This window comes from Nothoprocta perdicaria, unplaced genomic scaffold (assembly GCF_003342845.1).
Source record: "Nothoprocta perdicaria isolate Ctin4 unplaced genomic scaffold, notPer1 scaffold_44, whole genome shotgun sequence".
NCBI lineage: Eukaryota > Metazoa > Chordata > Aves > Tinamiformes > Tinamidae > Nothoprocta > Nothoprocta perdicaria.
In genome coordinates, this window is record NW_020455688.1 from 3,380,962 (window position 1) to 3,399,665 (window position 18,704).

General features: G+C 41.5%; 1 protein-coding gene across 1 annotated transcript in view; it reads left to right on the plus strand.

The window, feature by feature from the left end:
- The window catches only part of RELN (reelin), a 221,583-nt gene extending 203,111 nt beyond the window's left edge, over positions 1–18,472 (plus strand). Inside the window, exons 54-65 of the mRNA XM_026046370.1 lie at positions 498–673; positions 1,668–1,774; positions 2,183–2,425; positions 2,978–3,153; positions 4,140–4,213; positions 4,994–5,155; positions 5,500–5,657; positions 6,553–6,772; positions 7,755–7,952; positions 8,208–8,306; positions 12,583–12,588; positions 17,529–18,472. Of these exons, the coding sequence (XP_025902155.1) occupies positions 498–673; positions 1,668–1,774; positions 2,183–2,425; positions 2,978–3,153; positions 4,140–4,213; positions 4,994–5,155; positions 5,500–5,657; positions 6,553–6,772; positions 7,755–7,952; positions 8,208–8,306; positions 12,583–12,588; positions 17,529–17,625 (1,716 nt within the window). The 3' untranslated portion in view covers positions 17,626–18,472. The remainder of the gene's footprint in view (positions 1–497; positions 674–1,667; positions 1,775–2,182; positions 2,426–2,977; positions 3,154–4,139; positions 4,214–4,993; positions 5,156–5,499; positions 5,658–6,552; positions 6,773–7,754; positions 7,953–8,207; positions 8,307–12,582; positions 12,589–17,528) is intronic.
- The last annotated feature ends 232 nt before the right edge of the window (positions 18,473–18,704 follow it).

Below are 18,704 nucleotides of genomic sequence, written 5' to 3' on the forward strand. Positions count from 1 at the left end.
ATCTCCTTCAGGCCAGGATTCCCTTCATAGTATTACTTTGACTGCACAGCGGGACATAAGTGGACATCAGAGATATATTCTAGATGTTTTTAACTGCAAATATTTGTGCAGACTGATATATTGATGCATATTCGCTACAATAATCCTAAAATTTCATTGCAGTGCAAGTTTTTCTGGGGAAAAAAATGCAGAATAGCAATATTTCCCATGCATATTAAATATGTAATGGTGTAGTGTTACAGAGTCTCAAATAACCACAGTTGTTAATTAGTGTATGCAAATTCTAGTGTCCTGAATTTAATATTATTAATTTCCAGAGCAACTCAGAGCAAAGGTATTATATCTAATCCTTCAGTCACAATGAGAAAGAATCTTTACAGTGCTCATGTGCCCTTTAAACATGTTTAGAAGGTCAGTTCCAGCTGCAATCATGAGAAAGACTTAAGATCATAAATACTTGTGGTTGTGCTTTATGTTACACACCTTCTGTCACACAGACTTTCCTGAAAGAGCGCTTTGACAATGAAGAAATTAAGCCAGACTTATGGATGTCCTTAGAAGGTGGAAGTACCTGTACTGAGTGTGGGATTCTAGCAGAAGACACAGCCCTGTATTTTGGAGGTGCAACTGTGAGGGAGGCTGTCACTCAAGATCTGGACCTGCGGGGTGCAAAGTATGTCCTGTTACTACTACCCATTATCTTGTGTTCAGTTTAATAGGGAGCTTTGCTGCCGTCTGTCAAAGCAGCAGATCAGGCAGCTTAGGGAACTCCTGAGCCACCTCAAACGCAGAGTTATCTCAGGTTGACAGTGATAACTGCCCCTCCTTTTACCATGGAAAGTTACCGTAACAGAAAACTAACTCTTAACAAAAAGGACAGTTCTCCTGCCAGGACAGTGAGCATGSAGGTAGGTCCAAGGGGTACGAGAGGTGGTTGGCCCATTCCTTTAGCCTAAGTTCCTCCGAATGGCAATCCTTTCTTCAAGTCTATCAACACCACCGCCTTGGTGTTGCCCACAGACTTGATGGTGACAGCTTCCAGGTCGCTGATAAAGGTATTTAACAGGATAGGTCCCAGGACAGACTCTTCATAATCTCCACTAGTAACACAAGGTGGAGTACAGACCTTCAAGCTCCCAAATACTGACAGTTTTCCACCCATTTAATAGTCTTTCCATCTAAACTGCAATATCAGAGAAGGCAAATCTTCACATAACATTTTTCTTTTTTTCTAAGATAATTTTCCTTCCTTCCTTCCTTCCTTGCTTCCTTCCTTCCTTCCTTCCTTCCTTGCTTCCTTCCTTCCTTCCTTCCTCCCTCCCTCCCTCCCTCCCTCCCTCTTCCATCCCTATTCCCTCCCTCCTTCCTTCCCTTGTGTTCTCGTGGGAAAACATATTATTTTACTTAATTCCCTCATTTCCTTGGTTGAAGTCAGCAGACTCATTACCCAAATTCTCATGCTTACTCTTAAATATTCCTGCTCTGTAGGAACCATTAGGCAGTGTTTTTGAAAGCCAAAGCTCTACACATWGATCAATATCACTTGCTTAAAAGCATTGGCACTTTGAACATTTTAAGAGTAACTGACCTTAGAAAGCAAACTTCCTGATTTGTGCTTATCTTTCACTGATGTTTTTGTGAGTAACCACCAGCATGTTTACCCTTAGATTTCTGCAGTACTGGGGGAGAATTGGGAGTGAAAACAACATGACAACATGTCACAGACCAACGTGCAGGAAGGAGGGAGTGCTGCTAGATTATTCAGTTGATGGAGGCAAGTACCCRTTGCAGTTTCATCTAAACAACTTTGTTGAGTATTCAAGCACCATAAGTATCTGAGAGGTCTTCAGAGAGGATCAAAATAAGAGGATAACTTTTAATTGCAAAGACATTTTTGTCTTTGTAAAGTTTTTCCTCATTGAAAATTTTAATCCATTACTCAGAAGTTTTTCCTAATCTTCCTGCTGAATTTTATTAATCAGTGGATTACTGTCAATTTGATCTCTTTATATGATTACAAGATTACTCTTGCAAGACAGTTTCCGCTGCCCTTAGAAGTTAAGATTTTTTTTTTTGAAAACCAGAACTATTATTTTTGTTTTGCTCTTCTCTTCCTTCAATCTTCTGGAAGATCTTACTCTATGTTTTCTTTTATTGCTCATCCTGAACCTTTTAATTCTAGGGATATCCTGGACTTTGCTCCATGAGATGGATTACCAAAAATACATTTCAGTGAGGCACGATTACATCCTGCTCCCCGAAGAGGCTCTCACCAACACAACCCGCCTGCGCTGGTGGCAGCCCTTCACCCTCAGCAACGGCCTCGTGGTGTCGGGCGCCGAGCGCGCACAGTGGGCGCTGGACAACGTGCTCATCGGAGGGGCAGAGATCAACCCCAGTCAACTGGTAGATACCTTTGATGACGGTAAGACAACGTGTGATAACTCATCTCTTGTCTCCTTTAGAGAAGCCCTGTGAGCTTGCAGGAACGCAGCCTTTCTTTTTTCTTTTAACTACGCAAAGCTTTTATTCTGTAGACTAATGTTGGGTTTATATGTTTATGCTACTAATACAAGTGTGCAAATGTGTATATACATAGAGAGAGAGATAGATTATATATATATATATATATATATATAGAGAGAGAGAGAGAGAGAGAAGTATTTGTGTATATATACAAATATAAAAGGTAGAAAAGATTATTTTAGTCCAACTTATTTCATTTAAATCCCTGGGCAGGGAAGTTTTATGTAATCATATTTTTAAAAATATTGTTGTGTAAACAGTTTAAATTACCTATCTGGAGCTGGTTTTCTATTAGATCTGTTAGTAATTTATTTATTCGGTGTCATGATAGTTAGCATAAATTTAGTATTTGTATCACTAAAGTGCTGTATCTAGGGATTCTGTGGATTCAATATTAGGCCTTGATATTTACTGGGACAGCATGGTAACTCTATCTCACTCATRTTAATAGAAGGCACCTCTCATGAAGAAAATTGGAGTTTTTACCCTAATGCAGTCAGGACTGCAGGGTTCTGCGGAAATCCATCATTTCATCTCTACTGGCCAAATAAGAAAAAGGACAAAACAAACAACATCCTGTCCTCCAGGGAGCTCATTATACAACCAGGATACATGATGCAGTTTAAAGTAAGAAATGATCTTTTTCTCCAAAGTAAAGCATGCAATAAAAATCATCTAATTTGACTCCAGAAATTCTCATTGCTCCAGCTGGGATGCACAATTGGATGAATAATTAATAATGGCTTTTTATTAGATTTTAAAGGAAATGCTGAAGTATAGGTAATAGGAATCAGAAAGATTGCATGAATGTTAAATGTCAATTTTGTTGATTGTCTGAATGCTTTGGGAGTTACTGACATGGGTTGGGAATCTAATCCCTTTCTGCTGAAATTGTTGGTAGCCAGATCATCAGATACACTTGGAGTTGTTTTCTGTGGTGAAATTAGCTGGCACTCAAAACCACAGCAATAGTGCAAAAACAAATAAGGAGAGAGAGAGAAGATTGCACAGATGTTGGAAATGCACAACATGAAAATAAATCAGTCTGGAATATGTACATACCATTTCCCCCTGCCTAATGAATAAGCAGAGAAGGCAAGGAGGGAGAAGAATGGCTTATTGAAAACACAAAAATGTGCAAAGTAGAAGATACTGTTTTTCATTATGCATTCTGAATTTCCTGGGTAATTAATGCCTGGTTAGGTATTTCAGAAACAGCATTTATTCTGACATTTAATTTCATATTTAGAAACTTAGTACTTGCCTTCTACTTGGAAATAATAGTAACAAAATAGAATTAAATAAAAGTAATACCTAAAGTATTGCCTGCTTTGTTTTCCATCCACATTTGACAGAATTTTCCCAAGATTAAGTTGGTAATCACTTTTATATTACCACTAAAGAAAAAAGGAGAGCATAACTTCATTATATGTCATATTAAATGTCTACCTGACTTGCTAAAGCAGACGTTTATTTATTTATTTATTTATTTATTTATTTATTTATTTTCTTTTTAATTTTTTAATTTTTTAATTTTTTAATTTTTTAATTTTTTAATTTTTTTATTTTTTTTTTTTATTTTTTTATTTTTTTATTTTCAATCTGTGCTACAGATTGTGGTTGGCTGTGAGGCCACCTCCTGTGGGGACCTCCATTCTGTGATGCTGGAGTACACTAAAGATGCCAGGTAAGTGAGAGCAGAATATGCAGGTCCAAATCAACTTAGAGTGCTATTATTTATTCAAGCAATCACTTTGATGGTCATCGTGTAATAGGATCTAAACAAATCATTTTGACAGGCACAGGGATGTAACTCCTGCAGATTTTCTTCATTATTTATCCCAGCTCTGGGCAGACTTTAGGTTTGAACTTGCACTTGCAGTTTGCGAGTGTTTTCCTCTTAAAAATGTTCTTACAGAAAAACACGTTYGCAAGGAACTGTTATTTTAGTGTGATACTGACCTATATATTTAGGACCAAGCCATAAAAAAGTTGAAGATGCATAACTATAATCTGTTCTTTCGCAGATGGTTAATAGCTCTGTCTCCTGTGCTGTAGTATAATAGCGTATTATAGCTCATAGAAGTGAAGCTAAAGTCTGTGCTCAGTTGCTTGTGAGTGAACACGGAGCAAATTCTGCTGGGTTCTTTTCTGAGCACTGTAAGAGAGCGAYTAAGGAGCCAAATCCTAAATAAGTCCTCGTATCATACTAGCTCTGAGGAGCTCTGCATTTGACTCTGAATCGGCATCAGCATGTGATTCAGAGCTGGAAAATCTTCCATGGCTGCACGGGAGCCTTAGCCTCCCACTTCTTGTCCACTTGTGGCTTCATAGCATGGAGCCTATCACTGAAAATCCCTTGGGTTTGCTTAGTAAGACAGTCGACACCATGACCTCAAAGACTGCCTGTTTCCTTTTCATCATTCTTCTCGTTCTTATAAAACCATATTTTCTTTGCTTCCCACAGGACAGATTCATGGCAGCTCGTCCAGACACACTGTCTTCCTTCCTCATCTAATAGCATTGGCTGCTCCCCATTTCAGTTCCATGAAGCGACCATCTATAACTCTGTCAACAGCTCAATGTGGAAAAGAATAACGATCCAGCTGCCTGATCATGTCTCATCCAGGTAGGTTACCGAAGGGTCATCTCACTGCAGGCCTATAAAATGTCAACTGTCTTGCTGGCACAGTTAGTTCAAATMAACTGCTGAATTAAAAACTCTTCTTCCTTGCCGGATTTAGATTGGATRTGTAATTAATGGCTCTGAAGCTGCTTTTTGTTAGTAGAGGTGGCTGCTGCCAATGCTGTAACAGCCMCCTGCTCAGCCTGGGTGCTTCCAGTTACGAGAGTCACCAACATTTCATACAACATTTTTCATGTCACCTACTGCCTGCATATTTCAGTGTCACTATAGAGACACCTTTAGTTTAGATATATCATAGCATGGTATTTGTGTTTTTGTATTTGAAGTGCTACTCAGTTCAGGTGGATTCAGAAGGGAGAAGAACTCGAGCAGCAGAGCTGGGCAATTGACCACGTGTACATTGGAGAAGCGTGCCCGAAGCTCTGCAGTGGCCATGGATACTGCACCACRGGAGCCGTGTGCATCTGTGATGAAGGATACCAAGGTTTCTTTTCTTCATTTCCTTTCTAATACTCTATAATCTAGCTCAAAGTTAAACAAAAAGGAAGAGTAATAGCACCTGTCTGAATTCACCACTGGAATACTTAAGTAACAGATTAGAAATTGTAATCTGAAAGGGCTACAAATAGCAGATCTTCTCTCCCGTTATTAATTCTGGATTGAGGCAATACTCTTTTCTGTCTGACACTCTAATAAAGTCCAATCAGTATTTATTGAAAGTGGACTGTGGTAAGCTACCTGCTTACCCAGAAAAGGGTTTCACACCTGTCCTCCCTCCACATTGTGTACAATCCCTCCACATTCACTTCTAGCTGATGTATACATGGAGACTAGAGTGCTGATTGTCACCTATAAGGGATTTAGTTCTATACTGTTCTGCTCTAATCCTACTATTCAGTGAGGGTCATGATTAGCAATACCTGGTGGTCCCATTAAATTAGAAGTGCTTCATTGGAGCCAGGGTGTCTCTCTTCCAGGGCAGTCTCCTAACTTTACTAGGTTAGAATCCTTCTGTTTTAGAGGTATTTCCCTCTAATCCATCTATTTGAGAAGCATTTCCCTCTAAGTGATGTTTTGAAACACTGGTGCTCCTATTTGCATGGATGTARTTTGCATGGATTAATGTAAAAGAGAAAAAATCCTTTGGCAACTTTGAAATTATGCTGYTGTAAATAAGAACAGATTGCAAACTCAGTTTATGTTGTAAGTATGTATGTGTAGTAGTGTGCACATTGTTCATAGTTCTGCCAAAATATATTCAGCCTGTAGTCACACTGTACATTGGACCACAACCTTGAAGGGAATTTCATTGAACTGTATTTGATCTTTATCAGTTATTTGGATTTATGTGTTTTATAACTTCACCATGTCGTTTTTAGGTGATGACTGCTCTGTTTTTAACCATGATCTCCCCAGTTACATTAAAGACAATTTTGAATCCGAAAGAGTCACGGAAATAAACTGGGAAACCATTCAGGGGGGAGTGATAGGGAATGGATGTGGACAGCTGGCACCCTACGCCCATGGAGACTCGCTGTATTTTAATGGATGTCAAATTCGACAAGCTGTGACTAAGCCTCTGGATCTCACCCGTGCAAGGTAATACTTTGAGCTTAAAATGCTCCCTTAGTACTTCATGAGAAAACAAACTTTATGTGCAAAGTTGTGTGGTCCAGTATTGATAAGGACGGGCCAACCTGGCTGCACCAAGCAGTCCTGTTTGGCTGGCAAATAGATTWTAGGGCTGGGAAAACGTTTTGTGGCTCCTATTTGGGAGCTGGAAGGCGAGGAGGAAGTGATGCCAGATGAAAAGGTGGGATGTTGTCAGCATCTTGCAAGCCAGCACTGAAGATGAAGCCCTTGGCAAAGCCTTGGACACCAGACTGCCAGGGCCAATGTGGCAAACCTTACCATTGCCCAGGCCTCCACAGTGACGATGCTCTCAGTAATTACAGGCTTGTTTTCCTGTTTTGGTTGTCACGGAATATTGTGTCCACCTGCCAATGAGCAGGAGCATCTTTCCATCTATTGAGTCCCTCTGGCTGTAGAAGAGCAGATGCACAGGCCCCACACCAGCTCTGAAGCCAGGGGCAGCTTATTGGCCTGCGCTCAGGCCTCGTTAGCTGTCTAAGCCGTGATTAGAAACAGGATGAATCAGCACACGGGCCAGATGATATAAATTAGGCTCCCAATTTGTTATTTGGACACTGGAGTAGAATATTGGATATCTTTTAATCTCTTTTTCTCATATTTTGAYGTTATTTTTCCATTTTTAACTTCTTTATGTACTTGTTTACTTGTAACATTCTTTATTCATTTGAGCTTTGTGCAGATCCAGTGTAATATTGGATTGATAGCCTCTGATTATATCAAAGTATGTTAAACAAAGCACATTATAATCTTAAAAGAGAGAGTTGTGGTTTAGAAATGTGAAAATAGGTTWTTTTGCATGTTAAAAGTAATAATTTTTGAGAATGCTAACATTTTTAGTGATAACTACAGTACGCCTTGGAAATGATACCTTTCCTCTTGGACTACTTTTTGCATATTGAAAAACGCCACTTTTCTCTGTGTTTTACAGCAAAATCATGTTTGTTTTGCAAATTGGAAGCATCTCACAAACGGACAGTTGCAATACCAATCTGAGTGATCCTAACACTGTAGACAGGGCAGTGCTTCTCCAGTACAGTGTAAATAACGGAATTACATGGCAAGTAATTGCACAGCATCAGCCAAAGGACTTTATACAAGCCCAAAGAGTGTCTTATAACGTTCCCCTGTGAGTACCCAGCCTCATTTCATTACTTGTAAATGCACAAGATATATTCCTGCTAGGAGGGAGTCTTGTCTTTGCATCACTGTGCAGCAAAAAAAGAGAAGGTTGATGGGAGGGTAGAAAGAAGTTTAAGGGTGATGGGAAAAAAAACAGTCTAGTGTTCATCAGGATAATTGAAGAAATATCAAATATTTGCTTTAGAGATATGAGAGGAAAAAAAAATATTTAATTCCTCCTGCATTGTGCCTCTTTTGGCAGGGAGGCACGAGTGAAAGGAGTCCTACTGCGCTGGTGGCAGCCCCGGCACAGCGGAACAGGTCATGATCAGTGGGCTTTGGACCACGTAGAAGTCGTCCTGTGAGTATCAGCCTCAGCTCATGCCACCCCATCCCAGAAAGCACTGACCTTCCTCCAGCACGGCCCGAGGGTTGAGCTCAGTAAGAACAGCCTGGGCGCAGGGGAGCCGCCCCCAGGATCAGTCCTTGCAGCCGGGTGCGGGTTGAGCAGCTCGGAGGAGCAGGAGGGACAGCGGGGCTCTCCCACCACCACGTCCCGCTGTGTCCTCCCGTCCCGCAGTGACACACGTTGTGCCGGGACGTAAGGAAGGATGTTTGCGTGCCACGCTATGCTGCCATGTAAGGCTGCCTTATATCCTTTCAAAGACACAAAGTCGTCCGCCGTGTTGCTCTTTGCACAGGGGGATGTTGTTATGTAATCAGCCTCTGAATGATTTGCATTAGCAACTAATGCTTTATTCGTTTCCTTTTTTAGTAAGAAGGATACGGTTCAGAAACAGGGTTCACTATATCAGGTTCCTATGGTCCGAGCTCTATATTCATCCCCTTGTCAAGATTTTACCAACTAAAGTGTCTTCACCCTCTTGCTTCTCCCCTTATTGAGATGGGTTTCACTTGCAGCTAACCCGTTTTTCTGGTGTAACGTCACAACGAGATGAYCTGCTTTTTCTCTAACAATTTAGTTCCAGTAGCAGTGAATTGCTAGTGGCTTGACGGGCGGGAACTCATCGCTGACAGTGGTTGGCAGAGAGAAGCGTGTCTGCTCCATAGATAGGTTCAAACATTCCTTTTATTGAAAAATTTTAAAACCAGCAATGACAAAATTAGGCTTGGATAACCTCCAGACTGTATAATTATTAGCACGAGGTCTCTGTCTTAAAATCTGAATTAGCAGAGGCACTGCAAGCAATGTTTTGTAGCAACAGTAAAGTGGATGACTTGATCACTAGTTAGCCCTGTTCTTCTTTCCACCTAGAAGCACCAGCTTGCATGGCACTCATATCAACCCCAAACCAACCCTGAGTACACGCTGTGCTGCTTTTACACACCTTGCTGGGCTCTGCTTCCATAACATTAAGCTTGAAGCTTGAAGGAACAGAGGGATGGATGCAGTTCCTGGTGTAATTAGTCAATGGCTGAATGACCATGCATGGATAAAGATACAAAAGACTATGAACCTGCAGGAGATTCACTGGGTTTAGGAAACCATGGAAAAGGGAACTGGTTTCATTTTTTGTTGCCTTGGAATTTAAAAAAAAAAAAAAAAGTCAAACAAAAAAATAAGGTGGAAAAAAATAGTGTAATATCTGCCAATCTGAGCATTGAATTGGAGAACATACATAGCAGTAAGGTAGAGTTTGGAAAAAGGGATTCTTAAGCTGATTTCTGGAAAGCTCTGAAAAGCTCCATGTGATCTACCAGGCTTTAGACCAGACATAGAAGCTGAGTGGTGATATCTCAGTTACGTGAGATGTCTTGAGCTAGAATGGAGAAAGCCAGCAATCACACTTGCCCTAGAGGAGGAATCAGATATAGAGACAGTGCTTCCTCCCTCCTCCTTTCTCTCCACTTAAAGAACTTGAGCGTCTTCTAGATGCTGGCAAAAGAAGGTCAGACTGGAGACAGTTTCCACCTTGCTCCCCATGTGCTAGATGTGCACCTTTTGTTGACCAACCCTTGCATGACACAGGGCCACAAAGGAAGACTGACCATGACAGACAGATTCTTCCCTTGGCAGGTACTGCTAAATACAGTGCCACAGCAGCAACATACCCCCAACAAGTCAGGTGCAGGATTTTGGCCCTTACTACCTACAGCCAGTGAGATGTGGCCTCTGGAGTGGAAGGACTGGATGCTGTGGCATGTGCTCAGCGCTTATAGGCAGCTTTGCCCTCTCTCCTGTTCTTTAAGGTTCTAGCTGCAGCTTCTAATTCATCAAAATATCCTGTGGGCCTCTTAAATTTTATTTCTAAGTAGCCTTTAAAAAATTGAGGAAGCTTTTGGGAAGCTTTCTTAAGGAAAGTGCTGCTGTTCATGGTAGATAGAACTCGGCTCTCCTGTGGTGGACAGGCCCTCTCACACTATTCCTTAGGCAGGGCTGTGCAGACACCATATGCACATGGCACAACCTAAATCCCTGCACATCAGCCTCTCTGTGTGCTGAGAGTGGGGTCTGACCACCATTCCTGCCTTTCCTTGGGCAGGAAGGCTGGTGGATGCAAGTTTAGGCTCAGATGAGTTGCTGTAGTGGCAGGAAGAAGCTGGTGCTGACTGGAAGGGGTGAATTTGGGTATAGAGAAACTCCTCATATCCATAATTCTCTGCTATTTTTTTCCAAAATCCTGGGACCTGATGGATTGGCTTATTTTTTCCGGGAGTCCCCAAGGCTGGGGGAGATCCCACGCACTGTTGGCTGGCTGCACATCCCGGTGCTGTGTCAGCTGTTCCTCAGCCCAGGGATTGAGATAGCCAGGCTCTCTTTGACAAGACGCAAGGGCTGGAGAGGAGGGCAGGCATGGAAACACCTGCCTGCAGGGCCAGCTCTGCAGAGATGCCTCATTAACAAGAATCTTCATGATTTTATTCTCTGCTATTCCCTGAAACCCCTAGAGACTGCCCATTCCCGGAGATAAATCTGTGAATATCTATTCTCCTGGTTCAGCTCTTCTCAAACACTAGGAATTAGCTCTGTCATGAGCCCAGCTGCAAAGTCACATTGCAGTTGATTCATAGCTGGAGTCATCCCAGTGTCTTCAGTGAGATTCATTCCTGAGTCAAGGGACATCTCCTGAGTCAAGGGACGTCATCCTCTAACCAGCAAACACGTTCCCTGGATGCAATTCCTTTGTTCCCTTTTTGGTCCCAAGATAGAAAGCTGGAGGAAGAACATTAATACTGTAACCTGCAGATGATGTGGGCATGCAAAAGACACGATAAGCAGCAATAAGAAAGGCCACCGAGGGTGCCTTTGGGTATTATCTACAGTCATTCCACTTGCTAATGAGTCCTGTGAATCATTCATTAAAAAGCAGGATTGCTAAGGCTGTAAGGCAGCTGCAAATGGGGCTCAAGCTGAGCACCAGTTTGGAATAGCCGAAACGCACAGGTCCTGTTTTGGGTGTGTTGTGCACTGAATTGGTCTTGCCAGCTAACTGCTCACCAACTTGTTTTTCAGGAATGTGTGTTTTRTGTGGGGCGAGGGTGTTAGTTATCAAGCTGTCCAGTCACTTTAACCTAGTGTCAATTATTCCTTGTTCGTGGAGCCTTTKTGCTCTCTCCATTTGCAAAGAAAGCTTTGGGCAGAACTCTCACACGTTCCATGGCTGTGGCTCTTCTTAGGATAAAGAAGTATTTCACTCCAGACCTAAGAAACCTCTTCCGTGCCCCTATACTCGTACCCTAAGAACGGCCCACGTCCAACTCTGCATTTCATTTGCACAGTTTTTCTCAGCACGACACGGCCTGTCTGCTGCACAGCCACCACGCACGCGTTTGCATGTGCCTTTGGAATCACCATTTCTTTGTGTATAAAGCAGGCCCTTAGTAACCYCTGAAAACCTGAACTCCAATCAAGGGCAGTTAGAACCAAAGGGCAAAATCATAACCTGAAAACTAAGGGTCTGATGTTGCTTTCTTTGCAGCCCAAAACTTGTGGTGTAATCCATGGGAATTTGAGTTGTGCAAGGAATGCAAGAAGTTTCCCCTCACACCAATTTTTTTGTGGTTAATTGTTGGGTAATAGAACTAATGCGTCCATAGCTATCACTCCATGCTCTTCATTGTCAAGATATTCTCACATTTTTGGCACAAATGATTTATTGAGGATCTTAGGTTGCATTTGGTGCACAGAATATGTACGCTGTTTTGCAACATTAAAATAAGAATTATATATTTTAGTTCTAACAAAGAGTTCTCATGTGGAAAAAACATTTTCATCTGCTTCATTYTTTTTTACTAAAAATGATTATTTGAAAAATATATTTAATTAAAGGGTATCAAAATATTTATAATAAAGAAGAGTTCAAATATTAGGCATTTATCTGAATAGTCACAACATTTATGCCAAATTTAGTATGATGCAGTCTGTGCTCTTATGACATTTTTGTTGTGTTTCTAAAAAGTGCATGCTGAATTTTATAGAAAAGAAAAATATAACCATTGATTTGAAATATCAGGAAGTAATTTGTTCAATTTTTATTTTCAAAAGAGATGAAAAGTCCTATATTGCCTCTAAACCTCATCAGGGTTTTATGACTAATCACAGTGCTGCATGCATTGAAAGGCATTTTCTAACTTGTGTTGTATTTCATTGTTTGCTGTCATTGGTTTTACACTAGAGTAAGGTAAGTGCTTTCCCTGAATCCGTATCAATCCRTATCAAAGCCTGATCTGTATCAAATCCATGCTGCTGTTACAGCTAGGTCTCTCTCCCAAAGTTTTATCAGTGATGGGGCTGGGGAATAGCATTTGTGCTCTGAGAGGCCTTCATCCTGCAGCTCTTCCTCACGCAGCATCAGGGGCAGTTAAGCCTGGCGGGACACACCGGGCGCCTCGTCCCACCGCTGGCCACGTGCAGCAGTGGGAATTTGTGGGAATGTCCCTGAGGCTGCTTCCCGGCACCGCTCGGGCACGGCGATGGCGCCAGGGAGTGCAGGGTGCTCAGCCCAGGCCACCTCTCAGCTTCAAATTATGCTTTTTCCCTGTAAATAACGACCAAGGAGTGGAAGCCAATGCCGCACAGTGTCCCCCAGTGAGCATGTATGGCAGCAGAGCCATAAGTATCTACTAGATATAAACCAACAGGCAGTATTTGCTAGGCCATTCCTTCCTTCCTTATAACCRTGCTGCTTTCCTGCCATGGTTAATAGGTGCTGCTTTCCAGCCTAGTAACTGAGCTTAGGATCGAGTGATTCAATATGGATTTCACGGGAGTGGRAAAAAAAAGTTTGACATTGATACGAGCCAAGAGGATTTCATTCAGACCACGTCACTTTTGCAATTATAGGACTATCCTTATAAACCATTTGAGATTTTACCCCAAGCGCAGTCCTGAGAAGTGTGTCCCTCTGCTGTTTTCTAAGGCTTTGTTTAAGTTTGGTTTTGCTACTCAAATATTCTTGGTCCTATTTTGTTCCCATTACAGTAATAGTAGTAAGAGTCATAATAAGAGTAATAATAATAATAATGATGGATGACATTAGGATAAGTTGGACTTTTTTACAGGAAATTTTWATTTCATTTGGCTGTATTCCATCTTTATATTTATTAAATTGCAGRCTTACAGTCTTTGATTTAGGAAACATAAAACACAATAATGAGGATGCTCTACTCAGCCCCCAGAAAACACTGCGATTCCTTCTCATAAGCTGCTTTACTCTTGTATTTAAATAGCATAGCTCCAATGGCTTAATCGGAAAGTTCCTTAAGCTTTCCTATGTAAACTGAAGCAGTATTATCTTTATTATTGAATATTAAGGCACTTCAAACTGTAGATTAGATTGTGCAGTCGTTGCTCCTCGTAATTGCTTGTAGTGCTGCTCCTCAGCAATACACAGATACTCTGGATCTGTGCGTTTGATGCCRGGGTTCAGCGAGGGCACTGAAAAGGCAGAGAGCTCCATAGGTGCCGACAGCCTGTTCCGCACCTCTACACGCTGATGTCTGCACACAAGAGGTCCCTCCACACCCATACACCTACCCTCACTTTGGGGTACCAACCTGTACCCCAATAGGGTATCCTATTGAACTAGAGTGAGAGTGAAAATCATGCCGTTTTCTACAAGAGGATGAAGTTTTTAAGTGCCTTCCACGTCCGTCAGGGGAGAAGTCTACCTCAGTTTGGTGGCAATGAGTTTGGACTATGTCAGGGCAAGTAAGAAACACCATTTGATTATTGGATAAGATTAAAGAAAAATAAGGTTTCTCTTACTTTTTTGCACACCACTTTCTGCGGTGTTCAGTATGAGGGGGAATATGATTTCTTTGCTTATAACATTCAGCAAGYTAACCATCCTGTAAAATACCAAGATAGACTGAATATGTACTAAAAATAAGTATGCCTTTTTCTTTTTAGATATTAGGAAACTGTTTCCTTCTTCCTGATTTTATTTCTTACTTTTTGTTCATTTGCTTGCTTTAAATATCTCCATCATAACTTTAAGGGTTAATGCTTGGGCATTTAAGGTGAAATATAGGCCAGGTTTACCTAGCAGGATTCAAACAAAATCTCTGCTGAGATCCCCAAAATCTCTGCTGAGCCMTCTCGTAAGGCGATGAGATCACAGGCCAGCAAGGGAGCTGATGTGAAACATGAGGGCCCTGAGGTCCCAAGAGCTCAGAGTGGGCCCCAGTGGCCAGAGTCTTGCCCAAACTGAGGATCTCACAGACTAACTCAGGCTTAAATTTAACCAGGACCACAAAAGATGAGTTTTTCAGCCCAAAACACTGCTATGCTGCTCCTGTTGGTCCCACATATCTCATCAGGATGGATACTCACAAAGACGCACCCCAAGTCACGTCCCTACAGCAAGGCCGCTCAGAGTCGGGCTGCTTTCCTCTTCCCAGCCTGTCTCCCATGTTTCCGCTGCTGAGTGGCCTTTTCCAGGCCAAGGGCTGCTCCATCCTGCCTCACTTGGTGGTTAGGACACTCTCCTCAGAGGTGGGATGTTGCCATAAATGCCCTGGGCCCTCGGAGAGAAAGCATCTGGTGGCTCCTGCATCTAGGGAATTGAGGAAGAGGAGGAGGAAGCTCTTCAGGCTCGGGACCAAGCAGCTACTTCTGGGGAAGGTTCAGGGCTGTGATTGCCTCCTGCCACTGAGGATTAGAGAGCGGGATTTAAAACGCACCCACATGGCTGGGAACAGGCTGCCTTTGCCACCTCTGCCTCCCGTGGCTGCTCGGGTCTGAGCACTGACTCCCAAATCCCAGTGAAAGTCAGAAGTCAAGCTCAAATATTAAACTCTCCTCGTTGCCAAATGGTCTAGAGCTCTGACTTTCCGCAAGAGTAGAAAACATTGWACTAAATGTAGATCTGTTCGTATTCATTGTCCCTTAGAGCAGGATATCATTTCATTCTGTAGRGATATTACAGTAGCAAGAAAATAAGTTTCATTTGCCTGTGAAATTGGGTAAAAAAAATGGCAAAGCCTTGGAAAACTAGTTGGGAAGCAGCATGGAATTGCTTGGCATTTTGAATCCTAAACACAACTGTTTTTATTATAGTCTAGACAATTACATTCTAGATTAGCTGTTAAAAAGGGTATAGTTTTGCTACATGCATTTTTACATTAAGTTATAACTTGAAATTGTACAACATACATTATTAGATAATATAACTTTAAGTTATACAGAACTTCAGAGTAAATGATACAGCAAAAGCTATCATTGCTTGTGGGGGATCACACTTATTTTGCAAGCATGCAATTTTTTCTTTTCCCTAAGGGCCATATTCACTAAAAATAACCTTATGCACTAGAGAGGAAAGTATAACTGAATACTGAGTATTTACTGGAAAGCTCATGCGTGAAAATCTGCCTTGCTTCCCCAAATGGAAGATTTTTTGACTATAATGTCTACTACTAACCTGTATTTCATATATCACCTTTGAAATCCAATTGAATCCATGTTTTGGAGGCTCCTAGTAACATTSAGTCCCTTTTGAGTAGAGACTTTTGGGCCAAGCATCTTTCTCTCGCTGCAAGACAAAGCTAGAAAGAGCACACTCCAATGTGGGTAGGGGAGACTAGAAGGAGACAGAAATTAGGCTGAGACTGCACAGACTTACCGAGACTTCACAGCTCCTTTCCCCTGGAAACAGGAAAAAAATGAGACAGCAGAGTCACCAACAGCTCTTCCTGGGTGAAGCTCCTTATGTCTGTTGGAGTTGTCCTCAAGCTCTGCTGAGGAACTGCATTCCATGGCAGCATATACATGAGTTTTTACATGCAATTTCCTTCATATGAAGAAAGGGGCTCTCAGATGACTCTTAAGAGCAGAGTCTGTTTGCAATATGTGATACTTTTTTGTTTTTATTTTCAAAAACAATAGTCTGACCAAAAGTTCTTTCCTACTTCCTCGGACTTTTGAGCCCACTCTGCAACAGCGACCATCTCTTATAGCCAAGTCCCAGTTGCTTTCCCTGAATGGCCAAGTACTTTGTACATAGTAGGTCTGAGAGGAGACACCCTTTTTAAAAACTACAAAATATGAAGTATTCTCATAGAATTCTGAATGTAGGTTGGCTGTAGGCTGATTTGGACCTRTGTTTTTGAGTATATGCCACGTGTGGAGGGGACCAAGAAAAGTCACAGCCTGGTGAAGTGCTGTGGCTATTCGGCAGTCCCCTGCCACGGGCAGCAAGAGGCAGAGTCTCTGTGTTGCTGCCCACGCTGTGCTCTCCAGGCTAGATGCAGGTTTGTACACGGTGTGAGGAGAATCCCAAGGAAGCTGCACAGCTGTTATAGCTTCATTTCCAAAGGTCCTGCCCTTTGGAAACTGATGGTGGGATACGGCCCTTACCTGTGATTAGGTGGGTTTCAGGTGCCCATGTGCCAACCTCTGACCTTCACTGCTGCCCTCTCATGGCTCTTCCTTCCGTCAGTGGGAGAAGTAGGAATCTAATGTAGGTTGGAAGGACCTTGTACTCCCTGAATATCTTCAGAGCAAGTGGCTGTCCCTCAACTAGGCTGCAGCCAGAACTGACGATGCTGTTCAGATTTCCCAATATTTCCCTTCTCTTCCTTTGCAATTTTGATGGGAGGCAGGGGAGGGAAATACTCAGTGCATAAAAGTGTTAAGCATAAAAGTGTTGCACTTCATATGCAACCATATGGACCATATATGTCCTATATGGTAAAGTTAGAACATGATCGATTAAAGCTGTTCTTCTCTTCTGTAAATGAGGATGTTAATGTTCTGAGAGAGAATGATATTTGGAGTATAAATACATCGTGGGGAAATGCCCTGTAGTGAGAGGGTATGAAGTGCATATAGCTTTAGTGAATCTGGCCCTAGGTAGCACAGGTTTCAATTAGCTGAGAGTTCTTCACCTTGCCCTAGGGTAATGAATTGTAAACAAAAGCAAAGTGGAACAGACTCGCAAATTGCCTTGTACCTGGTTGTTGTAGAGAGCTGCCTTTTTCTTTGTGCACTTTACACAATCCTGAAAGGATATGCAAGGAAAAAGATGGATTTGCCCCATTAGATCACCGATCAGAAAGAATTTAAGGAGTGTATTAAAAATCTGACATTCTTTTCTTCCTCCTTCCCCCCTTCATTTAACAGCACTCGCAAACAAAATTACATGATGAATTTTTCACGGCAACATGGGCTCAGGCATTTCTACAACAGAAGACGAAGGTCACTTAGACGATATCCATGAAGAAACGAGAAATTTATTTTTTCCTCCCAACATGTGATGTGTTGCTTTCCATTCTTTAAATCTAGCACTGCATTTGGTATCAGGACTTTTCTGCAACTGGCTTGATGAATAACTGAAAGCCTTTCTCAAGACAGAGTGTACACTACTTTTTTCGCACTGTGAACTAATGAGAAGTGACTTATTTTCTCATAGGTAAATGTTTTAATGTTGATGTGTCTGTGAAAATTGTGATCTGTTGTAATATCAGTTACAGTGGCAGTATTGGAAGTAAGCAACTAATTCTTTTTAACAGGAAAAAATGTTTAAGCACAAAGACTTTTYGGATTTTATGTTTAAAAATCCAACATACTAAGTACAGGATTTAACATTATTTGTCACATAGGTATTTAAGTGCACTGTACTTCAGCTCTGTGTCATTTTATACGATTAAGTTATCATTGTTTGTCCTCTTTGAATTCTCTTCTACAACATGACACATTGGCACTGTATTGACTTGTTTCGTTGTTGTAATATTTTTGCTGCCGATTTTTGGGCTATTTACCTTCTGACAACATGTATTAAACAAATCAAAGTACCTAATCAAGAAGATAATTGCAAAAGTAGTTGTAAAGGCGTTGATATCCTCAGTCTTATTCTTTGATATGTCTGTTGGTTAGCATTGTTTTGTGGATAAAAAGAATGCTTGACATTAAACTTTTTTTCTACTAAGCAGTTGTGGATGAAGCCCCAGACAGAAGTTCCCATTTCCTTGTCTAAATGTAGTCAGTTCTCTGCAACTGATTTACTTACAGTAACTGCCATTTGATGTCTATAGTAATGAAGTGATTTGTAAACAGTGAATGTTTCCTTGTGTTCTCTTAGGTGTATGTTTCTCTCGCGGGTCATGTTTGTATCTTCTGATAAAGTTGTATCTACACCAGCAACGTTATAATGCCCCTATAGCCCYAACCTGTCTATTATCATAAATAAAATGCTTCACTTTATGGTGAACCAAGCTAAAGATCCATACTTCAATAAAGATGTCAACAAACAATGCCAATGTTGGACTTTTCAAGCCACGTGGGCTTTAAATGAAATCA